This window comes from Talpa occidentalis, unplaced genomic scaffold (assembly GCF_014898055.3).
Source record: "Talpa occidentalis isolate TD23 unplaced genomic scaffold, MPIMG_talOcc4v2.1 talOcc4.4, whole genome shotgun sequence".
Lineage (NCBI taxonomy): Eukaryota > Metazoa > Chordata > Mammalia > Eulipotyphla > Talpidae > Talpa > Talpa occidentalis.
In genome coordinates, this window is record NW_023604295.1 from 63,375,641 (window position 1) to 63,390,415 (window position 14,775).

The 14,775-nt window shown below is 32.9% G+C and overlaps 1 protein-coding gene across 1 annotated transcript in view; it reads right to left on the bottom strand.

Annotated features, from left to right (window-relative positions):
• Positions 1–5,038: 5,038 nt before the first annotated feature.
• EPHA6 (EPH receptor A6) overlaps positions 5,039–14,775 on the bottom strand; it is a 655,437-nt gene continuing 645,700 nt past the window's right edge. Inside the window, 2 exon segments of the mRNA XM_054700683.1 lie at positions 5,039–5,962; positions 6,999–7,148. Of these exon segments, the coding sequence (XP_054556658.1) occupies positions 5,848–5,962; positions 6,999–7,148 (265 nt within the window). The 3' untranslated portion in view covers positions 5,039–5,847.

The following is a 14,775-nucleotide window of genomic DNA, read 5'->3' on the forward strand; positions in this document are numbered from 1 at the left end:
TATTACTGTGCAGAAAACTCTAAAGAGAGCAAAAGTTAATGTTCTGTATAAAAAATGAGCTAATAAAATTAATTATATTATGGCTTCTCTGATTGATTGAAGAGGTACTTAAAAATTAACAAAAGCAAATTCTAAGTAAATGCACACATCCCATTTTATGGATTTCTAAATGTAGAAGACAGATTTCTAATTTATTATAAAAGCAATAGAAGAGGGCATTTCAAATTAAGTAAGAATCTTAATAGTGATTGTTTATTCATCTTTATGAATTAACACTATTCATCATTGAAGATTTCAAAAGGTTAAGTGATATTTTGTCTTCCTAGAACAGAGGCAAATTACGTATATTTTAAGTGTAGCTATAAATTAAGAATTAAATTTAAATGTGTAGATGGTGATCTACACATGTGGAGTAATTTGTGTATAAATGTCCACATCAGTACTGCCTGTCATGTAAGCTTCTATTTAACTCAAGAAAATAAGGACATCTATATTCAAAGTTAGTATGACTAAACAAAATTTGAATTGGATATATGAAAAATAAAGGCTCTGATGTCCTTGCAGTTTTCTTTACAAAATAATGTTATTTTGGAATAAAGATAGTTCTCACCTCAGTGAAAGAGAACAGAGATGGGGACAGATGCTCACTACACAGGAGTCTTGAATTATGGTTGTTTTTATTTTATTATTTTGTGGGACACTTTAAAGTCATATCTCAGTGTCCTGATTTATCATTTGAGTTGATAACTTATTATCTTAACCCAAAATGGGTTTATTATGATAATCTAAAGACAGTCAGAGGTCACAAATACTGGAGAAGTGTGGACAGGGCTGTACATGAAGGACAGGGCTGTACTTGAAGGAAGATTTTTTGGGTAATTTTGATACTTTTCTAAATTTGTAAGTCCCAGGAAATTATGTTGTTCAGTTGTACTTTATTTTCTATTTGAAAGTAGAAACTATATCTTTAAATTCCATTTAAAATCTATTTTTATTCTCATTTGTCAGGTAATTTTTCTTTAATACCTTTGTTATTCTTAAGCATGAATTAGGTATGTGTAAAGGTAGGTAGTGAAATTCTTCTTTAAGTTCTTTTAATAATACAGAGATTCAGTACTCTGATTAACTGGTGTGGAAATTCAAGCAAAAGAACCTTCCTTTGTTTTGTTTAGAAAGAAAGTTGGCTTTCAATGGGAGAGTGCATTATTATTAAAAAAAAAAGGAGGTTATTTCATATCATTAAAAGATACATAAAACTTTGTAATTGCCAGTTTCTTCTATAAAAGATAAAGCTCATTCTTTTAGTAGTGTTTTGCTAGCCTTGGTACCTGAAAAGTTTTCTTTTAAATTTATTGATTCATTTTGAAGTACAGAAATTTTAAATCTACACTAACAAACTAAAGGTAGACCTTCTAATTTTATATATCTATATTTAATCAAACATTAGTGGATTTATTTATATTAGTGATTTCCATCCTCAAAATGCCTTTTAGTTTTAAATGACCAGTAAGAGTAACATGACATAATTTTCATTCTTTTCTAATAGTTTTTATTAAAATGAGGTAATCAGCAGTTTTAACATAAACCCTTTTTTTGTATTACCTTTTTGTCCTTTCCTCAGTTTTAATGGAACTTGGCCTGTTTCTATGCTCTGCATTCATGCTCTGCCTCTGATTTTTTTTTTAAATGAGTTTATTATAGCTAACATAACAACAAATAGGCTCTAATTTCCAAATATTAAGTTTGAGTTACTTTAAGTTGATGACAGTATATTCAAAATTCTTTGCCATAAAAATTTATGTGTGTAAGAGTCACTTTCTAGATATTTGTTAAATTGAATGAATTAAGTGAATTTTATACTGTTTTTATTGAACTTTATAAAGATTGAAAATTTGTTAAAAATGTTGATCATAAAAACTAAAATTTAGGTGACTTCTACGCTTGATGCTCCAATGGAAGAATACCACCAAATTGACCCAGTGTACTTTACCTTTTAGGATCTTCATATAAAAATCATTAAAATACTTTTGGATTGATATGAAATTACATGACTCTCTTCTACTTAATGGAATTCAAACTTGGAAAGGTAAGGTGACCTTATTAAAAGAAGTGATACACCAGCTTCCAATCTCCCTCTTATATACAGACATGTACACCAAGTGTGACTTTATAATAACAGTTTTTGAGTCTTAAAATACTAATTTATTTTAAATTAATGTTTCCTTAGCTGAAGGTATGGAAAAGGATCATCACCATATGTTTCGAAATGGCTTTCCAAAGCACTTAATTTCTATTTGACGAAAAGCCTCATACCCTCTATGAATGCAAATGTTCCCGTGTATGTGGTTGTATCCAAGATACTGAAGAATGACTTTTGCAGCATTCCCTTTTTCCTTCCATCCTCAGCCTCTTCGAAGGAGATCTGTAATATCTTTTTAGATATGCTACATTACATTTCTTTTGCTGATAGGGATAATGGGTGGACTTGTAGAAGCCGAGAAAGGGAAGAGAGATGTGATGGAAGAATAAAGAGCGAATAGAGGAGATTGATAAAGGAAGTTTAATAAAGGGCTAGAAACAGAGACCTAGTATTGGAGAAAAGTTTGCGATGAGAGACTTACCCGATTATAGAGTAGAAATTTGATAGGAAAAGAAAGAAAAATGAACCTTTCAGAAAATGTGGTTGGGAGATAACGTAATTCATTCTTCACCACCTCTTAGGAACACCTTCTGCAAAGATTTTATTTTTCAAATTCTAGATTTGGATTTGTTTTCCATTCATGGGCTGAGATAAGCCTTAAAGTTGTAACTAAAAGACTGTTCTATTCAGATTATTGTTGGACGGTTTTTGAAGAGTAATAGAGAATAAAATAAGATACATCTTTGGTTATGGAATGCAGAAATTATTTATCAAGTTATAAGGTAATTTAGTGCAAAAGTGCTGTAATTCTTGATTCCTGTTAAGACAAGAACTTTGCAATTTCTGGTTGATTTTTTCACTTTAATGATTTAAATAATCTTTCTTTTTGACTGTAATAGTCTTATATCTCCCCCCCCCCATGCCTTACACTATTAGATGAGTTGACTATAAACTGGAAATTGACCACTCAGAAAATAAAATGTTTTCTTCATCTGTCTGATATTCAAAATCTAAAAAGTCCTATCAGTAGTATACATTAGGAAATGTAAAATAAAGTAAGTAAATGAATGTATATGCATATTTTAGTTATCAAAGATTATTCTTGAAGGCTTTGATTTATAGAAGTTATTAATTTCTTTCTATAATTAAGCTCTATGCTTATGCATCATAGTTTTAATTATTGAATGTATGCACTGATAAATCTCAAAATATTTCATGTAAAATTTTCAAAAGAATTTGGCAATTTAACTGTTGATATTCCTAGATATTACAATACCCTTAGGATCATGGGTCCATGAGTGGTAGGCAGTAAAGAAATAGATATCGGTACTTTAATGTTTTTGCTTAATCTTGCATACACAGCCTTTCTCTGACCATGATGAGGTTGAAAATTATACTTAAGATAATCATGCTTACAGTTCTGAAAAATATCAGTATAATTTAAAAGAAATTCTAAAGAGGATTTGGGGAAAGAGACAGTAAAAAAAAAGCAGTTTTATAAGAGTAAAGAAAGGTATCAGGGAAGAATGAAAAGAATTATAAACTAGGCAGATATAAAATAAGGTTATTGGACCTTTTTAGGAAAAAGATTCTTAACAAAAAACTTAAATTGTGTAAACACTGAATGCCCATCCCACAGAAGTTTAAATACTTCATAGAATTTATTTCATCAAAGTATACAGATGTTGCTGACAGAGTCATATGGAAGACCATAATTATTCTATTCCTTATTTTTCTAAATACCTTTTTTGTTGTATTATAAAAATAAATATATATGATTAATAAATTTAATCTGTTTTACATCTGTTCTTATTTAATATATATTTGAAGACAGGTAAATATGGAAATTTTATATTTCCTCTAAATGTATCCAGATTTGTGTAAATGTATCAAGCAAACTGCAGATAGTCTATGAGTGATGTATGGCCATGCAGGCGAAGGCTAGAAAACACTGCTAGCAATTGCTGACATACTTATTTAACAAGTGATGGATTTTCCACTTTTTTTAGTATATTTCAAGAAATACTTTAAAGACTCTTCCTTCTAGCTCTATAATTTTTTTTGAAATGATAAAAATTAATCTGTGGTAGGCAAAATTCTGGAGATAAATCAGCAAGAGAAAATAAGTGGCAGGGTCTAGCCTAATGGGACAATTAACAAGTAAAAGATAAAGTGATGCTCCTGTAATAGTAAGACAGCTACTATTACCAAAGTAATATAATCTTGGTGGGAATTTGAGAATGTAGGTGGGATACCTTTATCTGAGAGATAAAACAAGAATTGATTATTGTATCAGCATCTTTAGACAACCACTTTCCCCCTCTTAACATGCTCTCCCTAACATTCTTCCACCTAGCACAGCAGTCATTTTTTTTTTTTTTTAGTTTTACAGAGTTGCTGATTTTATAGTCAGTTTGTTCATATGTCATAATTATTTTAATTAGCTGACCCAATTTAATTCACAGAAAAATACATTTGATTTTTTTTTTGCAACCTCTGGGAAGTTCATGGCAACAATATACCTTATCTGTGTTTACATTAATGTATTATGGACCCATCTATCCCATGTGTTAGGTCTGTTTAGATCCTCTTTGAAGTATGCAACAGCATCCTTTTTTTCTTGGAAACTTTGGAAAACAGCTCAGCATGTTCATGTAACTTACTTTTGGGAATAAAACATAAAAATTCTTGCAAAATGCACCAATATCAGGCAGTCAGCTAGATGCGTTTATTTCCTTGGGCCACTATATAGTCACCAAAATATTGTTTAAATGAAGTTAATCTTTTTATATTAAATCTAAGGCTATAATCATTGATCTTTTATTCAAAGCAAATTCTAATGAGAACAAGTAACTTTCTCAGAATTTTGATATTTACTTTTGCAACTCATGAAGATGAATCAAGGGAAAAGTCAAGAGGTCTTTTTCATGGCCTTTCCAAGGGAAGTCTTAAAAAGCTAGTAGAGAAACAGAGTATAATTAGTGAAAAATTAGAGGGGAAGAGCCATCACCTACTATGAAATATATAGGATACTGTAAAATTAAAAATAAAGACAAATCCAGTCATAGAAGATTTAAAAACACAGAATGTTTCTCCTTCTCCCTCCCCGATAACCACATTCTCACTATAGTGATACTTGACAAGAATTCACGATGAAATCTCTGGTCCTTTCTGCTAATATTGCTGACAGTATCAGACATCAAAGACTGAACTATTATAAAATAATGAAATGACCCATAGAGTTGAATATACTTATCTAAAAAGTAAATATTTATGTCAACTTGGAAGCTACTTGATCACAAAACATGACAGAAAGGTGAACTATTTCTTCTTCATCTACCATCAAACTCTAAAGACATCATCAAGGAAGCCACATCTGGGCAAATTCCTTTGCAATAAGTCTGTGAACACTTCCCAAATACTGTTAGCAAGTTACATATCCATGCTGAGTTATTTCCCATTGTGCAGTAATCATCTGCAGTGGACCAGGGTTTGGTTTTGTTTTTAGGTTATTCAGAAAAGGATCTATGAAGCATGATTTTAAAATCCAGGTTGGGAACATAAACCAAAAGTGTGTGCCTGTTGTTGGAAGGACAGAAGACTGCAGTTTGAGAAGTGATGTTGTAGACTCAGAAGAGAGGGTGGTAGAGAGGATGTCTTTCATCTTAGAAATGCTGAGGCACAAAACACAGGTGCTTGCAGTACGTTCATACATGAAATCCTTTCTCCTGTATGTGCATCATGTGTAAACGTAAAGTCTGTATACTGCTGACTATTCGTCTCTGGTGTCCAATCAGTATGACTCCGATTCTTCTAATGTCACTGATGGGGGAGAGAGAAAGAAGGAGATAGAGAGGGAGAGAAAAAGAGAGAGAGAGAGAAAATGAACATTTAGATCTGGTCAGTAGAGAGAGGAAATGAACACATAGATACAGTAAATATGCACCCTGGCAAATTTGTTTTATGAACTTGCTAAAAATTGTCTAGCAGGTAAAATGAGAGTTTAAATAGAGAGAAAGATGAAATATCAAGAATTGCTGCTTTTTTCTTCTTCCTGGCATCACTGCATATATCAAGTTTATATCAAATTTAAGGGTACAGGAAAATATCAATTTCAAGTATCTTGGAATGTTCAGATATTTTAGAAGCCTAAAGGTTTTATAATTTAGGTAATTAGATAACGTTTCAACAGTATTAGCAAAATAGTCAAAGTGTAGGATAGAGATATAATGTACTTCATTTGAGTTTTCATAATCACTCAATAGTCTGAGAAAATGCTCTTGTATTATGTGGAACAATACGAAATTGCCAGTACTGTTTGAAAATAATGGCAATTTCATATTGTTCAACCTAGTTTTAGTATCTGATATTTTAAGCAAATAGTGAGCATCTTTATTGTATGCAGACAAAAGATAATCTTTGAGTGGAAAAATTCCTAACCATTATAATATAGAGAAACTCTGAAATGACACAATAATATTGTATTGTTACAATATTACATTTGATGATCATGCAAGTGATCATGCAAGATTAGTATATGTGCATCATAAATAATTTGCCACAGTAAAACTATGTTGATATAAATTCTGTGATGTGAGCAAGAGTAATATGCATTTTAGAAAGCATTTAAAAATTTAAAAATAGCTATGAGTTAAATATATTCTTTCAAAGAACTGTAATTTAAAAGTGTATGTCCAAACCGCATTTGAATGATAGTTAAAAATTATGAGGAAAGATGTGAAATGCCATACTAGCCTAAGGAAATGTAGTTTAACCATGCTGTTCTTGATACAAAATTTGAATATATAATCTTCCAGGAGGAGTGTGTAAATATATTAATGATCTAAGTATTACTTACTCAATGCTCATTCTTGAAATCAGTTCAAAAGTTGTAAATCCTGCTGCCATGAAGTTATTCTTATATTGTCCCATTTTTATAGAATCCAGCCAGTCACCGACTGTGACAAATAAAGGATATTCAGGAACTTCACCAGGGGACTCTGACATTCTACAGGGAAAAAAAAAAAACCATGAAGGCTATTAAGAAGTCAGGTACAGCAAAAATTATCCAACCTTCTCTTTCCTTTTATAATATTTCTGCATCTAATGTCTTCATCTTTAATTTTAAAATTCTCTAATTTCATGACATTCAAATGAGCCACTTTTATCTGGTTAGGTTCACTTGTCAGTTTCTTTTGTCTTTTGTTGCTTTTCTTTTCTTTCTTTCTTTCTTTTTTTTTAAAGATTTATTTATTTATTTATTTATATAAGCACTGGGTACAGTCAGAAGCACGGGAGGGTGAGAGAATTCACCAGAGCCAGAGCGGAGAGCAGAGCAGGCAGACGGACTGAAAGCACTGCTGAGGGGAGCAGCGGGTGGCAGGAGAGGTCTGCGTGCCATGCGGGACCCTCCTCTGGTGGCCGGGGTGCAGCCAGGGATCGAACCGGTGCCCCAGAGGCTGTGGGCAGCTTCGCAACCCAGCGCTCAACAGCTGCGCCACCGGGGAGGTCCTTTTGTTGCTTTTCACCAATATTAGATCTTATATTTGATTGATCTGCAGAAAATTCATATCTTGTTAACTTCTTCCTTTTTTCCCTTGCATAAAATCATGTTTTCAAGCTTGAGGAAACAAGCTTGAGCCCTTTATGAGCCCTTCCTGCTCACAAAAACAGTAACTAGCCACAGTCTGTTCAATTTTATCTTTTCTGACCTACCACTGAATTCATGCTCTTTTGCATTTTTCATATTTGCTGTGATAGTCCTGTCTCACTTTTAATAAACTCAGTAATCACAACTCCATTTATTTGATCTCAAATATTCAACAAGAATTCATTATTTATAAAAAGTAAATTTCTGCTGCCACAGAGCTCAACCACACCAATAAGATTTACATACATCCAAGTATAGGGTGACATAGCTTAAAGCGGTTATTAATAAGGCACAAACAAAGCAAACTCAATGCAAGGTTGGGTTAACAAGAAAAAAAGAATCCAGCATCAATGTTTCTTAAAGCAAGTGGCTCAGAAATTTGTATTTTGTTTCTAATATCTGATGCAAAGGACATTTCATTTGGGGATATTTTTATAGTTTTAATATAAAGGTATTATTTTGGAAAGGTTTGGGGATATGTGTGTATATACATACATATGTACATATTTCATATATATGCAGACATAGTATTTTTATATAAGGTAAAGTCAGCAAGGGGGCCTCCCTGGTGGCGCAAGGGGTTAAGCACCGCACTATGAAGCAATCTGCAGCCTCTGCAGCACGAGTTTGATCCCGGATGGCCAGGGATCAACTCACATGGAGAAGCAGACCTTTCCTGTCTCACTTGCTGCTCTCCTCTTTAGTGTATTTCAGTCAGTCTGCCTGTTCTGTACCCCACTCTGTCTCTGGTGAATCCTCTCAACACCTACCCCCTGCCCTGCATCTCTGGCCTGTACCCAAGCTCTTGTATGCATAAATAAATAAATCTTTAAAAAAAAAAGGTAAAGTAAGCAAGAGAATAAAAATCAAATTAACTTAGAAATCATAGCAAAAATAACTCAGAAATGTGTACTTAAGCTATTCTAGCAATAAACTATATTATTCTCCTTACATGAAAATTAATGTTAAGATATTTCATTTGGTATTAAAAATATTCGGTAGTAAATGTGCTCCAATAATAGGAAGTGGTTATTACCCCTCAGGAGAATAAACATATCACATAAAAATTATTAGTTTATATTAACTAGTAAAGTAGTAACAATTTTTAAAAACTTTTTGGTGTTTACTGCTAAGGGTAACCAGTCTCAACATGGACCACAATATAGTCAGTAGATGTATGCATTTCATTTTTGTAAATTACAATTATATATAAAGAGCAAAAGCCCCTAGACTTTTCCATCATGGGAAAATACAGTCAAATCAGTATTGAATCAGTAATGGCACTTTTCGATTAAGTAAATCACTGAATTATTTTTATTAGAATATTAGTAATGATTCCAATAAATAGTACTTTTATTTACCCTGCTTTTAATATTTTTATAAAGTTAAAGAATGAAAGAATGTATAGACTTAACTAGAGACCAGGTTTTAATATTAACATTTGGAATATTCCATCATATGTTTTCAACATTCACATTTGAATTGTTTCTGTTTTAAATAGAAATAGGATGTCTTCTAATGGGAAGCAAAACATCATATGTATGTCATATAATTCTGGTATTGTTTTATTAAAATATATGGGAGTAAGAGTTAGGTTCTAAGGTCAGTGCATGAGCTGGAAATTGAAAATCTCTAACAAACAAATTAAAAATTCTTTAAACTACAATTAAATAACCAGGATCCATAACTTTAAGAACACAAAGGTGAGAGACATTATGCATGGTCATTCAGGTTTGCACCTTGTCTGACGTTGAAAGACCAAAACGTGCTTCTTGGAATTGTTCAGGACAGAGCTAGAATCAATTTCTTTCCTTTTTTTTTTTTTTTTTTTGATTACTACATTGACATCCCTTTTACACTGGGGTCAAGTTGAAGGTCGAGAGTGGGGCGTTAAGAGACACGATGGGGAAATCCAGGGGCTTTTGCTCTTTACATATAATTGGAATTGCCAAATGAAACACATGCAGCTAAGGACTACACTGTGATCCAGATTGAGTTGGTTTACCCTTAACAGACTTGTGTTCTTTTTACCACTACTCAATTCTGCTATAATATTTCCTATTTTGGAGGCTGTTAACTCGCATTCTTTTCTCCTTTGCTGTGAACTGCAATGCTATTTGATTGTGGACTGTTTCAATCTAATTAATATCAGAATGATTCATGATTTGACACTAAACAGAGATTAGCCATGTCCAAAGGTTGAAAAGCTATCATTAGCAACTACCAATAAATACTCTAACTGTTGCTGTAGTTCATTGTTACCTAGAAGTACCTATATTGATAAACATTAACAAATAACTAACATTCACCTATAAATAGAAAATAAAGTCTCCATAGCAAACTAAGTCAAGCAGTGTTTTCAGTAGCATTTACCATTCTTCACAACGCTAATGTGCAATGTGTATATAAAAGAAAATTTAGAACAGGTTCTGCATTATTTTTCTAAATTATTTGATCAGTTTCTATGGAATATATTTTGGAAATTACTGCTGTACTTCGTTGACCAGGGCCCACACATATCTATGTTTATTAACATAGACATAGGCAAGGATGTTAGAAAACAAAATACCTATTTCAAAACACACTGCTCTCTTAATTACTTGTCTAAGAAGTTTGTTGAAAGTGAACAAAATTGGGCCTTCCCAGTGGCATAGTGGTTGAGCGCCAGGCTGGGAAGCTGCCCACAGCCTCTGCAGCACCGGTTTGATCCCCGGCCACGAGGGTCCCACATGGCGCGGCAGACCTCTCCTGCCACCTGCTGCTCCCCTCAGCAGTGTACTTTGTCAGTTTGCCTGTTCTGTTCCCTGCTCTGGCTCTGGTGAATTCTCTCACCCTCCCGTGCTTCTGACTGTACCCAGTGCTTGTATAAATAAATAAATCTTTGAAAAGAAAAAAAAAAAAAAACCTTGAATTGTTGGGGGAAAAAAAAAAGTGAACAAAATTTTAAAAAATGTATGCAAGTGACTTTCCCTTCACATTCCTATGCCATTTTTAATGTACAGACACAGATGACTTCCACTTTTCTTCCCTGAGATAACACTGGAATAACGCTCAAGCTTTCACAATTTCCTTATAATTGGTGAGTGAAAAAGTAATTTGCTAATTTTATGTCCTAGTATAGAAAGGTCAGAGAAGGATGTGCTGTACAATAAATGACTTACATGGCCTACTTCGCTGTTGAAAAGCACACACTATTTGCTCTCAGAATGTTTCAATACCATCACTCCCTTTCTCTCTGCTCATCTTTAGTGACCTAGTTACCCTTTGGCCTCTATATGACTGCATTGGCGGTTGATTTAGTAAGACCAGAGTCCCCTCATTGTTCACAGCTAGTGTGCAATAACTTTTCTTTCACTTTATCTTATTATAACAAAGTTGAAAGATGCTGCTATTTCCTGACTTTGAGGGCTGGGTACCATCACCATCACATGAATTGTCTGGAATATTACCTAATAAACAATAAATGCCCTTTCTTATCAACCACCTACCATGGTAAATTCAGTCTGCTATTTTGCTGAGCATGTAGAAATTTATCCTATTTGGTGATTAGTAGGGAGATGCCCACTTGAGAAATGTCTTTATAGCAAAAACTGCAGCTCACAGTAAAAAAAAAAAAAAGTATGTGTTGTAGAACATAAGTTCAAAGGTCTTTTACTTTACTCAGAAAAATCAGGAGGGGTCGAGTTAGCAAATTCTATGTATAAATTATGGCTAATTTAGATTACAGAAAAGACCTAAGTATAGCTAAAATAAGTAAAGCTACAATAAGGTGCAATAAATATATACTCCCAATGCATTTAAATATGTAAGAATGAATAGCATTGATAGAGCAAGAAGTTTTTATTCTATTGAGCATTTTGAGTTCATAATAGTACTAGTCTTTTAATACAGAAAGTCATTAAGTTACCTATAGTATTTATACTGCCATTAAAAAGCAAGTTTTTTATCCTCAGAAGTTTTCATGTTTTTTGTTTATTGTGCAAATATAATAGTAAATAGATCTATTAAAAGTGATGCAAGACTATATTTTGAGAAACAGGTAAGATCTTGTTTTAATATGAATCCATCACATGCTTAAAGGCTATTCTACCCTTACTACTTTAACATAACTTGTTTCTGGCTCTTATTTTTATAAATAAAAATAATGGGTAATTATTTTTATAAATAAAAATAATGGGACAGGGTCCATTCAATTTTATATTACCTTTATTCCACATATGAATATTTTCTTTTTTCCCCCAAAGAACAGCAATTTATTTAATTATTTTTAATAAAGCACTTTTATGCAAAACAAAATGAGGTACAGAAATTCTTGGATTTTACTGAAACATGAAGGAATCATTCAATCTTTGGATCTGAATTAACAATTTAAGATCAGACTCAAAACTAAATATTTAGACAATGAGGTGCTGGGAAGGAGAAGGGCCAGCCCTTTGAAGGATACTGTAAACATGAGGCTTAAGAGCTAAAATGCCTGCCCTGCATGTTCCCACTCCAGGGCCATGTTTCATAAATATATAAATATTTCATAAAATAGATAAAATAATATATTTATTGTTTCAATAGTTTTCATAACTATTATTCAAAAGTGAGCATACCATTCCATATGTTGATTTAATAATTTGTTAATTCCATGAAGTTAATCTTAGATTTTAAACAACATTCTTTTATTATAAATGATCATGCAGTGTTAGAGCACATATCTTTTCATATCAGTTGAATTACTTCCTTGGGAAAAATCTATAACATGGAAGACTTTTTTTTGAGTAAGTTAAAACTCCTTGATGGCAGCAATCATATCTCACATATCTTTCTATTTACTGTAGGCCTCTCTGCACAATGCTGAAAATATTATAGGAATTCATTAAATAAATAATGATTTAGACTTGAATAATCTCTACAGATGTTTGGTCCATGGCATAATGGTTTCATCATGAATGAAAGATTTATTTTCATTTAACAGAAAAGTAAGTGCCTGTTGACATAAAGATAAATCTATTAATAAATATAACATTTATTTAACTTATTCCTTGTATTGTGAAAATGTCTGCTTCTCTCTGTCTTTATAGTTTTCATTATGGAGGAAGAGGTACTTATAAAGTGAGGTAACACTGGTTAAGTATTCAGGCACAACAACTGACAGACCTAGAACCAAAACAGCAGATTCTTCATTCTGTATTGGTGCTTTTACATGAATTTTTTTTTAAGATTTATTTATTTATACAAGATCTGGGGCACAGTCAGAGGCATGGGAGGGTGAGAGAATTCACCAGAGACAGAGCAGGGAGCAGAACAGGCAGACGGACCGAAAGCACTGCTGAGGGGAGCAGTGGGCGAGGCAGGAGAGGTCTGCTGCACCATGTGGGTTTCTCCTTGGCTGGCCGGAATCGAACCCGCACTGCAGAGGCTGTGGATAGCTTCACAGTGCGGCGTTCAACCCGCTGTGCCACCAGGGAAGCCCCTACATGAATTTCTTATCTCATGATTCAGGGATTACATTCAGACTACTCAGTTAGTCTATAAAATAATCTAATATACATACCATGTACTTAACCTTTGAAGGAAGAATTCACTTAATCAGGTAAAAATAAAACACTGCCCTCTCTATAATTATGCCTAATAATCAACTTGAACAAAAGTGAAAAATAGAGAGAATTTTGGTATTTTAAAAATATTTAAAATGTAATTTTACTCAAATGACTATAAAATTTCAAAATCATAAAACCATGACATATATCTGATGACAAGTTTATGCTTGTGGGCAACTTCTCCTTATTCTAAATAATCTGATTCTACAGTGTTAAATCTGGATTATGAATTATTTTACATCAGCCTTTTATTTTTAGTAAATTGTCAGTTTAAAATAAATTGATATGATTATTTAATTATCAAAATGAGACTGATAACAGGTAAGATGTATGAAGGAATGAAATTCAAAGCAAATTATAAAATTACAGATATATTTGAACATTAGAATGGAGAGATCCAGAGAAGGATTAATACACTGTTTAAAATCTCTCACAGTTCTGAGTAGAGTACTTAGCACATGGTTCCTATTGTCAGAGTAGGAGATTGCTGAATCTCATGGAAACAATCCAGGGGCAGAAATAGATTTCATATCACATGCTAAATGCAATTTGGCTATGGTTGTCAAATGTGGACTTGAAAAGGATACTTGGGCAGCATCTGGGCTCATCGGAAAAGTGTCGTAATGATTAGTAATATCTGCCATGACAAGAAAAAGCAAAGCATATATTTACCAACGCCGGAAAAATTCCATTTACAAGAATGACTGAGGATGAGAGTCTGGGACTATGTTGCCACCATATTTTCCTCATTTCTCTATTTTGTTATCATTATTACTTTCTTTATTCAAGTAATGTTTTTCAAGTAGTGTCAGAGTATAGTAGGAAGATGTGTGTGTGGGGGGCAAATATAAACTATTTGTTTGCTACTTACTCCCCTGAGTGAAAGCATATAGTCTTCTCCTGCATTTGCCTAATGGAATATAAACTAACAGCCTGTATCCCACAAAAAATTCATTTTGGAATTTTAATAAAATCCATCTATGAAGTCTGATTAGCCCAGAGAAAACCTATTTGGAAATATAGAATGTTCTCTTGTTTTCTTTAGTCATATTTCTAAAACGGTGCTTTACTGAGAAAAATCTTGCCATTTTGTGTGATATTATAACTGTAGTGGAAAGAAGAGGGGTTTTAGAATTGGTGGAACTTACTCAAATTCCTGATCTGTTAGTGACTTGATGTGTACTTCTGGGATAATCAGTCTTTCTGAGCCTCCATTTTCTATCTGAGGAATGACAATACTAGTATGGGGGATTAAATGACAAATCAGATGCCAGTGTTTAGTGCAATGAGCGATCCATAGTAGGCTCTCAACAAAGGGCAGTACTGGTTATTGTTGATAATATATATTAGTGTATATATGTATCTCTTTCTCTCTCTATATATATAGATATAAGTAT